The 17,022-nt window shown below is 36.5% G+C and overlaps 2 protein-coding genes across 9 annotated transcripts in view; one reads left to right on the forward strand and one right to left on the reverse strand.

The window, feature by feature from the left end:
* Nucleotides 1–9,586, reverse strand: part of ankrd31 (ankyrin repeat domain 31) — a 22,184-nt gene extending 12,598 nt beyond the window's left edge. For 6 of the 8 annotated variants that reach the window (XM_083526614.1, XM_083526619.1, XM_083526615.1 and 3 more), the window contains exons 1-9: nt 4,396–4,600; nt 4,126–4,202; nt 3,844–3,908; nt 3,231–3,315; nt 2,692–2,893; nt 2,475–2,581; nt 1,619–1,804; nt 1,334–1,476; nt 1,122–1,253 (exon numbers count right to left, since the gene is read on the reverse strand). In XM_083526614.1, the coding sequence (XP_083382740.1) occupies nt 1,122–1,253; nt 1,334–1,476; nt 1,619–1,804; nt 2,475–2,581; nt 2,692–2,893; nt 3,231–3,315; nt 3,844–3,908; nt 4,126–4,202; nt 4,396–4,478 (1,080 nt within the window). In that variant the 5' untranslated portion in view covers nt 4,479–4,600. Of the gene's footprint in view, nt 1–1,121; nt 1,254–1,333; nt 1,477–1,618; nt 1,805–2,474; nt 2,582–2,691; nt 2,894–3,230; nt 3,316–3,843; nt 3,909–4,125; nt 4,203–4,395; nt 4,601–9,507 lie in introns of those variants that run through there. The other 2 variants (XM_083526620.1, XM_083526616.1) reach the window with 2 other exon arrangements.
* Nucleotides 8,692–16,710, forward strand: hmgcra (3-hydroxy-3-methylglutaryl-CoA reductase a). The gene is made up of 20 exons (XM_083526634.1): nt 8,692–8,894; nt 9,610–9,798; nt 9,911–10,022; nt 10,113–10,200; nt 10,289–10,373; nt 10,476–10,581; nt 10,804–10,910; nt 11,022–11,141; nt 11,407–11,561; nt 11,744–11,988; nt 12,112–12,281; nt 12,611–12,805; nt 12,890–13,048; nt 13,166–13,323; nt 13,413–13,518; nt 13,606–13,776; nt 13,860–14,000; nt 14,081–14,239; nt 15,490–15,644; nt 15,743–16,710. The coding sequence occupies exons 2-20, from the start codon at nt 9,634–9,636 to the stop codon at nt 15,795–15,797; spliced, it is 2,652 nt and encodes an 883-aa protein (XP_083382760.1). The 5' UTR covers nt 8,692–8,894; nt 9,610–9,633; the 3' UTR covers nt 15,798–16,710.
* Nucleotides 16,711–17,022: the final 312 nt, after the last annotated feature.

Consider the following 17,022-nt stretch of genomic DNA (forward strand, 5'->3'; position numbering starts at 1 on the left):
TTTCTTGTTCAGTAAAAAACATTTCTGAATTGAAATAGACAATTTGGTTATTTAATACTCAGGATTACGTTCAAATTCCAGTTTATTCATTATTAATTTTTCACAAATATAAATGTCTAAAAGTAAAAGTACATTATGCATTTAAGTATTGTTTATATTAAAACTAAATAAAAAATATTTTAATAATTATTTTACTTCTGTCTGTTGAACAGCTACTGAATTAGACATGTCTCTTACACACGGTATGATTTTTTTATTATTTTAGACTCAGATGTTTTGGACTTTCTTTTTGTGGGGTCAAGAGTACTATATATAACTCGTAATTTAATGTCAAAAGCACTGCTCACTTCACTATATTGGATTTTCACTAGAATGCCTGAGTCATACATTTTTGCCACCTACTGGATATATTTCGAACTGCAGTAATAAAACATAATGGAAATTTCAACCAAATTTAAACAGTAGTGGATTGTATGAACCTACACCCTACAAAAACCAAAACAAACAAACAAAAAAGATTTAATAGAATAAGCAATATATAAAAAATATATACTATAATTAATTCACAAATAAATCAGTCTATAAATAAATCATGAAAGTGTGTGATCCACATGCATTCAGAATCAACTTTTTTTTCGGAGCAGCAAAGTCTCTCCCTAATACTCTATCATGAACTGACCACTTTATAAACTAACCTTTGGCCTCTTATCTTGTTTCATCCCCTTACTACACAGAACTGAGTTATATACTCACCTGTACCAGTAGTCCAGCATGTCAGTCATAGCACAAGTCACTTTATTCCCAAAACTCAGACATTTCTATGCAGCTTGGGGTTATAATGACCTACTTACCACTGTGTTGTGTATTGTATTTGATGGTTTCTGTAAAATGTTTTCCCTTCAATTTCTGTAATATGTCCCTTTGTGTAATAAGCCCTTGTGGAGATTGAAATTTCTTTCTACTGCATACTGTCCTGAATAATAATGCAATTTTCTCATATCTAAATCGGTAAACAGACACTGGGTCAGCATGTCCTTCTGCAAAATGTACAATGAACTGCAAAAAAACGTATATATGATTGAAGCATGCCTGTTTTTTGTTGCAAGTTAAACGATACTTACTCTACAGTGCTTAGATGCATATTGTCTCAGTAGTTTCTCCATACTCGTGTCTTGACAGAGGTCTATGGCGTTGTCTCCCTTCTGATTCTTCAATAATGGATTAGCACCCCACTTCAACAGCAGCTGAACAAGCTAGATTCACAAAAATAAGACCATGTTTTACAAAATGACAGCAGAAATACAAATAAAGACACCGTTAACAAGACACACACCTTAAAGTTACCAAGTAGTACTGCATCGTGTAAAGGCATAATCCCTTCATATCCTACAGAATTCACTTTGGCTCCAGCTTTAAGCAGAGTTTCTGCAATGGCGCAATTATGTCCCAATGCTGCCTCATGAAGTGGGGTCCAGCCTGAAATAATGGATCACAGCTTTAAATTCAATATCGGTGGACAAGTGGGCAAAATATAGAGTTTAATAGAATGTCAGCATTCTTAGGTTAGTAACACGATTTAACTATACCGGTTTGTGGATTGTGTTATAGTAAAATGTACCTGCATTATCCGCCAAGTTGACGCGGGCACCAACTTCAATTATGTCTTTTACAGATTGAAGATCTCCTTTCATCACAGCAAGATGGAGGGGAGTCTCTCCAAATTTGTTTCGTTTATGGATGCTCCGTAATTTTGAGACTTTTCGTTTGCCACTTGTTGGGTTTTTAACTGTGCTACCACAAGAGCCTAAAACAAACAGTAATCAAAAAGCAGTCTTAAGTCTTAAACAGTCTTATATGAATTTACGGTAACCTTCATAATCTTAAAGTAAAATAAAATTGTCCAATTTGTTTGGGTTGCATGATTGGCACAAATATAAATAAAAACTAAATATTTTCATGTAATAGATACATCTAGTTATGTATAATTAATTGCATTTTATTGTAATCACATTCTCTTTTTAATTAAACATAATCTAGCCTAGCTATAGTTAGCAATCTGGTTAATATTAAATGTTTATTTTTATATGTAAGTTTTAATCAGTATGTCTGTTTTGGATACAGTTTCTTCAGTTGAAACAGGACAATGACCCTGATATAAATTTCTAGACATATACAATAATTACCATGATTTTTTTTTATTTATTTATGTAGCTCTGTTCTCCTTTTTGAAATCATGATAACCTATAAATATGGTATTGAGTTTTAAGTGCTTGAATACGATAATCCTGTCTGTTCAGAGAGCAAAAGCCCTGCATTTTTTTTATTTTTCGATTCTCTGTGGTTTTGGTTCAACTAGCTGATTTGGTGTGTGGTAAAAATAAAATAAAATACAATTTTCTCTTAAATTTTCTGTATAAAAAAAACTCATGGCAGACCTTCATTTTAATTGCAATCAAATAAACAGAAGAAAACACCTGTTCCTGGTGTCTGCTGACCTCTCGTGGACATATGAGATAACACAGCACTGTTTACAGTCTCCATTCTTTCAGAAGATAAATCTCTGCACCCCGGCTCCTGTGACCTACGTGTAGAACAAGTCAGTTATATTTGATTTTAGTGATGTGTTACAAATGGACTACAACCAGTCAGATTAGTAGATTAGTATATTATTGTCTGTGAAACCCTACTAACCTGCTTTTAGAAAGACTGCCATTGCACTTTATTACACTTCTCTGACTGCCTACAGTGCTCAGTTTACTGCAGACAAACTGTGACGTGCCATGTTCGGGATGTTCGGGATGTTCAACTGAGGTTGTAAGGTTGAGATGAGGTTGTTTGTTGTTTGTATGGATTCTTCTGGATTTTGAAGATGTTTCCAGAGTCACCGGACCCACTGCATCAAAACCAAAATGAATCACAGAAACTAAGAAAGCTATTATATATATCAACACAATGACAAGCAACAGCCACTAGGAATAGAGATTTCTTTAATTTGCAGTGAAAAACAAACAGTGGAGTGTATTTTATCATTTTTTTGTGGATAACAAGGAGAACTTGCCTTAAACCCAGAGCTGAAGTTATGAGGCAGCTATGCTACATGCAGCACCACCAAGTGAATGCAATATTATATTAATTAAGTCAAAGCGAGTTATTTTTATTTTAGTTGTGTCACAAACACTTTCAATGATATCTAACATACTTTTTGTCACAGCACAAGCTTCTATGCTTACCTTTTGTCTGATTCATTTTTGCTGGCCCATCATCCTCCTTGCAAACAGTGTTGCTCTGACTTAATAAGCATGGGCTGGCACTAATCTGTAAAGATTATAATATAAGTTTTACAGAAACGGTGTTCTACAAGATTTTTGGAAGTAGCTCTATGGATTTTGTGCTCCTTCATCCACATTACATTATTAGTGTCACTGGGCACTGATGCCCCTTTTCATTGCACTCAATTTGTGCACAGGAGTATTTTTATTCTGTCATTAATTCAAGTGAATGAAAACTGTAATGCTGCAGCATAGACAGTCAACATCAGCGGTCCCAAACCTTATTTGCACCACAGAGCACTTGGATGTTAAGTGCATAACTAAACACTATAACATGTAAACACATATAATGGAAACTTAACTCATCATAATGCAGAATCAGTGAAATCTTCATTTATTATAAAATTCAAAAATATGGAATGACCATGAAAGTCAATAAAATGAAAATAAAATTAGAGAGGTTTATATTCTTTCTGTGTGGCCTGGTATTAAATGGTCCACAGCCCAGCACCGGGATGTGTCCTGGTGATTAGGGACCCTGTGTTTTATGTATTATTTTGTTGGTGCATTTTACCTGACTGCTGCTAGCAGGTATTCTCACTCCTTTGTGGACCAAAAGTCCAATCTCTGGCGAAATTTCTGTCAAGAAATGCTCAATGAAACTGAACTAAATAGAACTAATAAACTTATTATAGGAAATCAGACAGGTCAAATTTACAACCATGGTGCAGACTTATTATTCTCTTTATCCGGATGTTGTAATGTTGGTACGAACCTTATAAAGGAGGATATTAAATAATTTCTGTAATATGTTAATGTAAACTTGTGCATGTCAGTAAGATGCTGTAATGTTTACCGCAGTGAGAAGATAACAGAGGAGGAGAATGATGGCCGGATGTAGACAGTATTCCTGCAGTATCCAACATCAACAGCCTGTAAAAAGAGCAAAACAGTTCTCCTAATAAATACATCGTCTACACAGCAAAATTTCTGTCTGCTTACATTGTAATTATTGAACATTTAAGGTCGTTTTTACTATAGACAGTTGTAGCAGGTAGTTAGTTGTCTGCTAGCTGGATTCTACACGCGCTATCAGACAGCTGTGGTTAAAGCTAGCGGTTTTTACCTATTCATATAAAACTTTTCATCCACTTCTTCGGTCTCCGGATCTGTTGTAACTTCCTCTTCGTGGTCTAAAACGAATTCCATGCTTATCAATTTATCAGTTAATTAATCAGCAACCAACAATCTATTAATACAACTCTGAATGGGTTTTTATTTAACGTTTGCCTCCTCAGCGGCCTCAGCGAGCTCGCGACCTCTCGCGCGCGAAAATATTCGGAGCGCGAGCACGGCGCTGCGCTGATTGGTGGGACGGCAGACGGGCGGGGTCGCGCAGCTGTGGCGCGAGAGTGTAAAAAGGTCAACCAATACTCAACCAATACTTATCCAATACACAAACAATACTTAAACAATACTCAAACAATACTCATCCAATACTCAAACAATTCTTAAACAATACTCATCCAATACTCAAACAATACTCATCCAATGCTCAAACAATACTCATCCAATACTCAAACAATACTCAAACAATACTTAAACAATACTCATCCAATACACAAACAATACTCATCCAAACTAAAACAATACTCATCCAATACTCAAACAATACTTAAACAATACTCAAACAGTACTTAAACAATGCTCATCCAATACTCAAACAATACTTATCCAATACTCAAACAATACCTAAACAATACTCAAACAATACTTAAACAATGCTCATCCAATACTCAAACAATACTCATCTAATGCTCAAACAATACTCATCCAATACTCAAACAATACTCAAACAATACTTAAACAATACTCATCCAATACACAAACAATACTCATCCAAACTAAAACAATACTCATCCAATACTCAAACAAAACTTAAACAAGGCTCATTCAATACTTAAACAATACTCATCCAATGCTCAAACAATACTCATCCAGTACTCAAACAATACTCATCCAATTCTCAACAAATACCCATCCAATACTCACCCAATGCTCAAACAATACTCACCCAGTGCTCAAACATTACTCAAACAATATTTAATCAATACTCAAATACCCATCCATTACTCAACCTACACTCATCCAATACTCAAACAATACTCATCCAATAATCAAACAATACTCATCCAATAATCAAACAGTACTCATCCAATACTAAAACAATGCTTGTCCAATACTCAAACTGTATTTAAAAAATACTCATCCAATATTCACTTAATACTCATTTAATACATATCCAATACTCTACTATTCAATAAATATTCATCCAATACAGATCCAATACTCATCCAATATTCATCCAATATTCATCCAATACTCATTTAGTACTTAACCAATAATTATTCAATATTTAATAAAATGTATACTATTAAATTAAACACAGCTATTAGGGTTGCACAAGCCAGTGCACTCTTAGTGCCGGTCCCAAGCCCGGATAAATGAGGAGGGTTGCGTTATGAAAGGCATCCAGCATAAAACGTGTCAAATCAAATATGCGGATCACGAATCAGAAATTCAAACCGAATCGGTCGACGCCCGGGTTACCAATGACTGCCACAAGTATTGTTAGCCAACAGGGTAGAGGAGGAAGACCTCTACAGAAACAGCAGGAAAAGGAGAAGTGTAGGAGAGCGGAGGTTTGGGTTAATACTTTAAATGTTGGCACTATGACTGGTAAAGGGAGAGAGTTAGCTGATATGATGGAGAGGAGAAAGGTAGATATGTTGTGTGTTCAGGAGACCAAGTGGAAAGGAAAAAAAGGCCAGAAAGATTGGAGGGGGTTTTAAACTCTTCTATCATGGTGTGGATGGAAAAAGAAATGATGTATTGATGATTCTGAAGGTAGAGTACAGTAAGAGTGTAGTGGAGGTGGAGAGTTTCTGATAGGGTTAAAAACGTGAAGCTGGAAGTTAAAGGGATTATAATAAATGTCATCAGTGCCTATGCTCCACAAGTTGGTCGGCGTGAGTGAGATGAAGTCATTCATTCATTCATCTGTTTATTTATTCATACATTCAGAAAGTAACAACTTTCATAACTAACTGTGTTTCATACAAAAAACATAATGAAGGATTCCAAGTCAGAGTGTACAGATGAACTGTGGCACTGGATACTGAGTAGAACTTAGCAACAAATTACTTGTAAAATTGCACAAAGTTCACCTGAGAGTAATATTGCTAAATATTGATTAGTTTAGTCTTTATTAGTAATTTATTTTATTTTTGTGTGTGGAAATTTTTTGTTTTTAATTACAATATTTTTATAAGGCAGTGGTTTGTTGTTCTAACAAACACAGACACACACACACACACACACACACACACACACACACACACACACACACACACACACATACATACACAACCAACATCAAACCAAATGCCTTTAAAGAATGATGATCTTTGATGATAATAATGAATGCATGCTCTTATATTATATATATATATATATATATATATATATATATATATATATATATATATATATATATATATATATATATATATATGTGTGTGTGTGTGTGTGTGTGTGTGTGTGTGTGTGTGTGTGTGTGTGTGTGTGTGTGTTAGAAATCTTTTGATTTCTTTTAATTTTGAAGATTTTGTCTCACATTTAACAAAAACCCACCAATTAACTATCTTAAAAAATGTGAATATGGTGACAGGCCAATCAGCAACTCAAAACACTAGGTTTTCTGAGCTTCCAAAATGGTCTCACAGTTTGGTTCACTATGCTACACAATCATGGGGAAGACTGCTGATCTCATAGTTGTCCAGAAGACAATCATTGACACCCTTCACAAGGAGGGTAAGACACAAACATTTATTGCTTAGTAAGCTGCTGTTCACAGAGTGCTGTATCCAAGCATGTTAACTCAAAGATGAGTGGAAGGAAAAAATGTGGAAGAAAAAGGTGCACAACTTCACAAGGAATGGACTGAGGCTGGGGTCAAGGCATTAAGAGCCACCACATACAGATGTGTCAAGGAATTTGGCTACAGTTGTCTTATTCCTCTTGTTAAGCCACTCCTGAACCAGAGGCAACTTCAGAGGCATCTTACCTGAGCTAAAGAGAAGAACTGAACTGTTGCCCAGTGGTCCAAAGTCCTCCTTCAAAAGAGAGCAAGTTTTGATTTCATTTGGAAACCAAGGTCCTAGAGTCTGGAGGAAAGGTGGAGAAGCTCATAGCCCAAGTTTTTTAAAGTCCAGTGTTATGTTTACACAGTCTATGATAATTCGTTATGGCATCGAGATGATCAGTCTGTGCCACTGCTGAGGTGGTATGGAAGCCCAGGATTCTTTGACAGTGGCCCCATTTAGCATTTTTTGGTCTCTTGCATTTGGCAGTGTGGGCAGGTGCCAAATCCTGCTGGAAAATGAAATCAGCATCTTCATAAAGCTGGTCAGCAGAGGGAAGCATGAAGTGCTCTAAAACTTTCTGTTAGGTGTCTGTGCTGACCTTGGACTTGGATAAAACTCAGTGGACCAACACCAGCAGATGACATGACTCCCCAAACCACCACTGACTGTACAAACTTTACACTGGATCTCAAGCAACTTGGATTCTGTGCCTCTCCTCTTTTCTCCCAGACTCTGGGACCTTAATTTCCAAATGAAATGCTACATTTTTTTTCCTTTCATCTGAAAAGACGACTTGGGCTCACTGGGCAACAGTCCAGTAGTTTTGCTGAGCTCAATCTTGCCGTGGTGTATGACCTGTGACATTAAACTGTCTTCCACACACACATACACATAGACACACCTTAGTAGCAGATTTAGGCTCTTCGTCACTCAGTTAAAATCCTTCTACACACCCAATTCTGTTTCAGTTCATGACTGTGATTTAATTTACCTAAATATGAAATTATTCATTAAAACTCCACTCCTACAACTTTCCTGCCTTTATGCAAGCGTGCAAAAGTAAGAATTGATAGCCAAAGCATGGTCACACCAAATATTGATTTGATTTGGATTTTCTCCCATTTGCTCACTTTGCATTTTGTAAATTGCAAATAATAAGCAATTTAAATACGTATTTGGAATGCATTCTTATTTTACAGCATTTTCTCACACCTGAATAAAACTTTTGCACAGTAGTGTTGTGTATGTGTGTGTGTGTGTGTGTGTCTATATATATATATATATATATATATATATATATATATATATATATATATATAAGCTTTTTCCTGGTACTACTTTAATTTTCATAAACTAAATGCCTATGAATAAACGATGGCGAGATCACGCGTCCTCCACCTGTAAATACCTTCTATATTCGGCGGTTGAAATGGGCGTGGCTTGTGCGTTCATTTCTGCGGTCCGTGAATGTGATTGGCTCGGTGAGCAGTGACGCAGTGCCTTGCCATCGCTCCACACGCTGTACAGGCGGGCGGCTGCAGGTGATTGGCCTGAGCAGCAAAGATCTCACTTATACCACCGGCTGCAGATTAACACTGTCCGCTTTCTCCTCACAGCGCGAGCGGACTGGAGCCCCTGCCATCCTCTTATTTACTCCGGGTTCATGCATTAGCCCACAGACGAGAAGTTCATTAACCAGGTACGCATTATTACTATAATTATCTACTCTGGCTTTGGTAAGTACTGAGGGCAGATTTACATTTATTAGATGATGTCATTACGGTCAAATTATTTAATCGTATTTTTTATGAAACCCGTGTTTGATTTATTTTTTTTTAAATAGACGGAAAAAACTATTTATCGCATCAATATTATATTCATAGGTAGCATTTTTAAGCGTGAAGGTCTATTATACTGCATATAATAATAATAATAATAATAATAATAATAATAATAATAATAATAATAATATAATTATTTATATTGTACCGATCCGCATTAGTCACATTATTATTATTATTATTATTATTATTATTATTATTATTATTATTATTATTATTTGTTTACTTAATAACTCACTATTTTGTACCCTCAGTATGAGCAATAATAGTTTTTTTTTATGATTTTTCATATATTCATCACTTACAATATGTAATAATATAGTTTAATAATTACAATCATAAAAATTGAGGTTTATAATTTTATCCCATTATTATTATTATTATTATTATTATTATTATTATTATTATTATTATTATTATTATTATTATTGTTTAAAGGGATATCTAACAAGGATAGTATTAAACACTTACAAGTCTTTGTTAGAGATTGGAGCTTCCTCACCCCAGTCCTGTCGGATGAGTTTCTAATTCACGCCTCTTTCTCCTCCTTTCTTTTATGCCCTTCTGATCCAGCTGCAATACGTCAGAGAGACCAAAATGCTGAGCAGACTTTTCCGACTCCATGGCATGTTTGTGGCCTCCCATCCCTGGGAGGTGATTGTGGCCACGGTCACGCTCACCATCTGTATGATGTCCATGAATATGTTCACTGGCAATAACCGCATTTGTGGTTGGAACTTTGACTGCCCCAAATACGAAGAGGTACTGTGTACAATTACGGTAAAAATCTGTTCTGATGATTATTTGTAAATTGTAGTAAAACTGTGAAAGATAACATTTTTACTTTACTGTCCATGTATGTCCATGTATGCAGCAAGTCCTCAGTAGTGACATCATCATTCTGACAATCACACGATGCATTGCGATCATCTATATTTACTTCCAATTTCAAAATCTTCGGCAGCTTGGGTCAAAGTATATTCTGGGTAGGTTTTTATAGGTTTATATCCATGTGGTCCAGAGAATAGAACCTATATCTGATGTTAATATCTTTTTCTTTTTTTGTTTCTTTTCAGGTATTGCTGGACTTTTCACTATCTTTTCCAGTTTTGTGTTCAGCACTGTTGTGATTCATTTCTTGGATAAGGAGCTGACAGGTTTAAAGTACGTAAATTGCTATGTTTGTTTTATTTAATACGATCCACAACTTGTTTGCGGCTATACAGTAACATATATATTTTTTGTTTTATAGTGAGGCATTGCCATTCTTTTTGCTTTTGATTGACCTCTCCAAAGCATGTGCTCTGGCAAAATTTGCGCTGAGTTCAAACTCACAGGTACATGACATCACATTCTTATCTGTCTAGACTTCATTTAAATAATTACCTTTGACAAAACATTGATGTTGGTTTACTGTATCTATTTTTTTTATGCTTCAGGATGAGGTCAGAGAAAACATAGCTAGAGGAATGGCAGTACTGGGTCCAACGTTCACTCTGGATGCCCTGGTGGAGTGTCTAGTAATTGGTGTAGGGACCATGTCAGGTACATAGCATTTCCCCTATTCAGGTCCCTGTAAATGACCTGTTAATTTAGAAACAATAAACATATTAAAAGTAATTACCTTATTACTTAGATGCTATTGCAAGAAATGATTATCTTATAACCAATCAAATGTAAGAATTTAAGTGCACAACAATTCGTATTAAATTACGGTGAGGTAAACCTAAACAGAAAGCTTCAACATCTATTTCTGATGAATGACAGGTGTTCGTCAGCTTGAGATCATGTGCGGCTTTGGATGCATGTCTGTCCTCGCGAACTACTTTGTCTTCATGACTTTCTTCCCAGCCTGTGTCTCGTTAGTGCTTGAGGTAAGTGAAATTCTGCCTTGAAACTATATATGCTCTAAATATTGTTTTCATGGGATAAAAGATGTCATTTTTCATCAGCATTCAGCATTTTCTAAAATGTTTCTAACACAGCTATCCAGGGAAAGCAGAGAAGGACATCCAATCTGGCAGCTAAACCACTTTGCTCATGTCCTGGAGGAAGAGGAGGACAACAAGCCAAATCCAGTCACACAGAGAGTCAAGATGATCATGGTACAAACTGGACATAGGAGGAGATTTATTATAAATTAAGTCCTGGTTTAGGTCATTTAGTCATTGAATTTAAATTACCAATATTTTCAACCAAATTAAATTTCAAATTCATCATAGTAGAAGCTCTGAATCTCAATAGTTTTTTTTTATTAACTTAAAACTAAAGATCTCCTACCAATTTAGAGCACCACCAGATTTGCAGATTCAGATTTGCAGATTCAGATATTGCATTGTCCATTAATACTTACCAAATTTCCTTTGACAGTCTCTAGGCCTGGTGATGGTTCACGCTCACAGTCGATGGATTACAGATCCTGCATCTCCAAATAGAACTCTGGATGTTCCACAAGTGGGAATGAGTTTAAATTCACCCAAGAGGATTGAGCCAGACGTGCCCCTGTGGCAGTTCTATCTGTCCAGGTAAGTAATTTTAGGAGGAGCTTTATTATTCTTGTTTTGCTCTGTGCTTGCAAATAAGGCTAAAATATAATTAAATCAACAGTCAAATTTCCAAAGAATACACACTAGCATAAATTATATATTTTCCTGTATATTGCTACTTTGTCGCGTTTTTAATAAGAATTAAATGTGTATCTTAACAGGATGATAAGCATGGACATTGAGCAGGTCATCACTTTAGGCCTCGCCCTCTTCCTGGCCGTGAAGTACATCTTTTTTGAGCAGGTGGAAATGGAGTCTACGCTGTCTCTTAAAGTCTCTACTCCAACCACCGAGCTCACACAGAAACAGTGTCCTGACCAGTGCTGCAGGAAGGATGTGACCTCTTGCACTAACAGGATCGAGAAGCCCACTGCTCCTCCTGCTGTCATCACTAAAGAGGAAATAGGTAGTGGTCCATTATCCATTTTTATCCATTATAGATTTGTTATATTTCTTTGAAACCTCAGCAAATGTTTATAAACTGAGCCATAAGTTTCAATGTCTAAATCTGCTATTATTAATTTTCTAGATTTAGTGATAAAGCCCTTGCCTATCACTAATGAGCCAACACCAAAAAGCATGTTTGTGGTGGGAGAGGTCGAAACCCTTGACAATAGTGTTGTGGTGGAGCCTCAGCCCAGTATCCCCTCAGAGCCCAGGCCAGTGGAAATGTGCTTGAGCATTCTGAAAGACCCACAGGTGAGGATGGAGTGGAAAATTTTGTTTAATCAAATAGTATGCCTGTCTACTGTTCTTGTAAAGGTATTTAATTACCAGGAGAGTATGTAGAGAATCTAGGACTCCTTGTGTCCTTGGCTGTGTGGTTGTGACCCATGTAATCTCTAATTAGCTTGCCCACACTACTTACTCACTTACTCTTAACCAATTAGTGTGTGACGTGAGAGGCTCAGAAATCTCTTTTGACTTCAAGAATCATCCCTTCTTTAAAAGTATTGTGTACGAGCTCTCTGCAGGAGAGTGCATTATGAAACATACTGTATATATAAAAAATATTTGTGATTTTACAGATGGGGGCACAAAATCTGAGTGATGCTGAGGTTATAATGTTAGTAAATGCGAAGCACATTCCTGCATATAAGTTAGAGGCACTGATGGAGAGCCCAGAGAGAGGGGTGATGATCCGGAGAAAGATGCTCTGCCCCAAACTCCCCAAGACTTCTGCGCTCACCTGTCTTCCATACAAAGATTACAACTACTCTCAGGTAAGAAAGAAAATAAAGAAAATTTCACATTTTTAAACTTCTTCAGAGGTTAGGCCATTTTAGATTACTTATTATTTTTCACAGGTGATGGGAACTTGCTGTGAGAACATCATTGGTTACATGCCTGTTCCAGTGGGCGTTGCAGGCCCTCTGCTTTTGGATGGAAAGCAGTTCCAGGTCCCATTGGCTACAACTGAGGGCTGCCTGGTGGCAAGCACAAATCGAGGCTGCAGAGCAATAGCTGTAAATCATATTTCCATGGCTCTATCTAATCTGCTCTAAGATATGGAAAACAGTACATAATGTTACAGATCTTGACTACAATATTAACATGCATTAATGCTTGTATTTCTCTTAAAGCTTGCCGGTGGAGTCAACAGTAGGCTTTTGGCTGATAGTATGACCCGTGGCCCTGTAGTTCGAATGCCTTCTGCCTGCAAGGCTGCTGAGGTGAAGGCATGGCTAGAGAGCCCAGAGGGCTACAAGTGCATTAAAGAGTCATTTGACCACACTAGCAGGTAAACAAACAGAAAATCACATTCTAAAATGACTTGTTTTGCATATAGCTATGTGTATGTAAACGTTTTGGTTTTCCTTTCCTTTTTAGGTTTGCACGTTTAGAGAAGCTCCTGATTGCCGTTGCTTCACGTAATCTCTATATACGCTTCCAGTCTCAAACTGGAGATGCGATGGGCATGAACATGATCTCAAAGGTAATGTTATATAATATATTGTAATGAGATATTGTATGAAATAAGCCTTTATTATGATGTCTTATTTGCTCCCATTTGGGTTTTCAGGGAACAGAGAATGCTCTGGGTAGGCTTAAAGAGGAATTTTCTGAGCTGCAGGTCCTGGCAGTTAGTGGGAATTACTGCACTGATAAAAAACCAGCTGCTATTAATTGGATTGAGGGCAGGGGCAAGTCTGTGGTGTGTGAAGCTGTTATACCTGCTCAAGTTGTCAGAGAGGTAAAGTTCTTCAAGCTAGTTGAATATGTATTATAAGGATCACAAAATGCAGCAGAATTGTAATAAACAAACCCTTTCTGCAGGTTTTAAAGACCAGTACACATGCTCTGGTGGATCTTAATATCAATAAAAATCTTGTGGGTTCAGCCATGGCAGGAAGTATTGGGGGCTACAATGCTCACGCAGCCAACATCGTTGCAGCCATTTACATCGCATGTGGACAGGTAATGGACATCTCCACCAAGAGAAAATACTAGAGAAAATAAGGATGATGTCAGAGTAACTGTGAGAATTACTTTGACAGGACCCAGCTCAGACAGTGGGCAGCTCTAACTGTATCACACTAATGGAAGCAGCAGGACCTATAGGGGAGGATCTCTACATCAGCTGCACCATGCCTTCCATTGAACTAGGCACTGTAGGAGGAGGAACCAATCTGGCACCTCAGCAAGCCTGTCTGAAGGTATCTACACTTTTTATTGCCCACTCAGTTAACAGCTTACAATAAGTAAGTCTACTGTATATAGTAGGTCACTTTATAGTCTATCTGTTGTCATACAGGTTTAGACATTCTATACACTGTCAAACAATTTCCAAGAAGGTCCAAAAAAAAGGCCAGTGCTAGCCAGATATTATTAGGGTAATGGAGTCTTAGGAGCATATGGCCCTGGTAATGCATAATATAAACTTCTGTCTAAGGTTAATAGAACACAAGTGGCAACACTAAGTGGGCATTTGGTGATGGTTGAGAAGCATTTGTTGAATGGCAATGTGTCCCCATTTTTCCAGTTTTACAAAAAAACTTTGGCATTTTGAAATATTCATCCACACTGTAGATAATGGGTTATTGTTGTTTCTCATTTAAATATGATCTCAGAGTGTTTTTGCAAACATTATATAAACAAAATTATTTCAAATATTTAAAGCATATCGGTCACATGAAGCCTACTCATATGCTCTTGAGTTATGTGAACCAAAGGTATTTGTATCAGTAAATAGTTTTTTTACATTTACAATATCGGTCATTATTTATGTCAATTTGTGGTATTTATAGTACGGTTTTTAAGTAATACTTAATAAACTTTCTTTTCAATGTAAATATTCTTGCACTGAGGATCTTTAAAAGGATGTATTGGATTTTAAAGGTGCGGGGTTTGCAGTGTACGTACAAGCGTCAAACAGCTTTGTTAAAGACAATTATTCATATATAGCTTCATGCAATAAATCAGTTATGCATGATCTAAAAACGTGCTCGTCTACACATGTTCAAGAAATACAGATTTTACTGACTTTCTACAGAACAGACACACTATTATTTACAGTATATGTCAGTATTGTGTTTTCAGAGTCATGTGCAATGTGGTCAGTTTTATTATAGCTTTGTTTGTCTAGTTATTTGTACTTTTTGAGTTCTTGTATGCAATTCTTTTGTATGCAATTCCTGCACATTCCATGCAAACAGATGGCCGTATGAGTACAACTGTTATATTTTTCAGTAATTTTACCTTAACTTTCTTTGGAAGTGGGTGGCATTGAGCCTGACTTATTTTGGTAAACTGGCAACCCTGATACTGACAGAAGTTACAGAGCACTCAAATACCAAGGATAAACAGCTATCTGTTTGTCTAAACTACACCTAAGGTTAATAAAACAAGGCCATACCTGAATCATTGATATGTCAGGCTGAAAATGTTGTTTTTTTCTTACTTTTAGATGTTAGGCGTGCAAGGTGCCAGTGAGACGTGTCCGGGTGAAAATGCCCGGCAGCTTGCCAGGGTGGTATGTGCCACCGTGATGGCAGGGGAATTATCGCTCATGGCTGCTCTTGCTGCCGGACAGCTAGTTAAAAGTCACATGACACATAATAGGTAAGTAGTGCTTTTAGAGTTGGTGTAAATTTTATAGACCAGAATTCCAGATTGAATCTGTGTGATGATCAAACTTATTATTTTGTTATCTTTTTTAGGTCAAAAGTAAATTTACAAGGCACACCAGGAAGCTGCACAAAACAAGCATCTTGAGACCTGATACAAGTTACACAAAAGGGGGACAAAAAGACTCAGAAGGAGAAAAAACACACACTTCACGCACATTTAAGTAATTTTACGTTTGAGTAAAAGTCAAATGGATGGCTGAAACAACATTTTCAACACCCGGTCCAGGGAGGAAACACTTTCATTTACTATATGGAGTGCCACAATCATCTCAAAGGCTGCTGAAATCACAACATTAATGATCACAGTGTAATGTTCGGACCGTTCACTTTTTTACTTTTATCTCAGAACTGATGCTTCTTCCAATGCCTTCGGTGTTTGTTGGATGCACTCAGGATAATATAATTTATTTTATTTTCATATTTCACTATTTATAGGGAAAGAAATAATTTTTACTGTTCTAGAATATAATCTAGCCAACATGGAGAGCAATCACTAATTCCTGCACTTTTTTAGAATTACCTTCAATTGCCAAAATTCCACCTTCTGCATTTATTGTCAGTCTGAATACATGTCGGTTTTACAGCTAGGAAAGTTAACTGATTTTGATGATGATGATGATGATTATATGTAAGGTTTGGTTAAACAAATGTATGCAAATGCACAACTATTTCAAAAGGTGCTATAATGGCCTGAATGAAAGCAATCAGCTTTTGCTTGTGTGTTGAATAGCAGCAAGAACACTGTACTTTAACAATAATGCATAAACAGCTTCTGGTGCTACTTCCCATGCACATGGAAATTGTTATGCCTGCTGGTTATGCATACTAAAATGTGCATGTAGCCCATACTATTAATGCAATCTTTTTGTCAAATGCTTTTTATTCCTCCCAAAATATATAATTCTATTTTCTAAAAATGCAGAATATAATAACAGTTGCATATATTTTTATAATTAAGACATGAAAGGGAACTTTTAAATAAATTTGCAAAAAACAAAGTTTCTGCTGCAATGTGTTTTGTGCTAACCACAATTTAGAATGAGTTTCTCCTCATATTCTACATGTGATAACCCCTAAATAAACCTCAGACTCAAAAGATTCCCACAAAAGAGACACACTATAGTTTGTGGACTTCTGGCCATCAAACCCATGCGGGCTTGCTCGACATTCTACACCGGATTGTGTCCCCATTTGCTGCTTTAACATCCTCCACTCTTCTGGGAAGTCTTTTTGAAGTTTGAGGAAGTGTCAGACAGTGATGTGGATTGCAATCGTTCTAATTCATAATTAAAGGTTTTTAATGATGTTTG

Source organism: Silurus aristotelis (genome assembly GCF_946808225.1).
Source record: "Silurus aristotelis genome assembly, chromosome: 23".
Taxonomy (NCBI): domain Eukaryota; kingdom Metazoa; phylum Chordata; class Actinopteri; order Siluriformes; family Siluridae; genus Silurus; species Silurus aristotelis.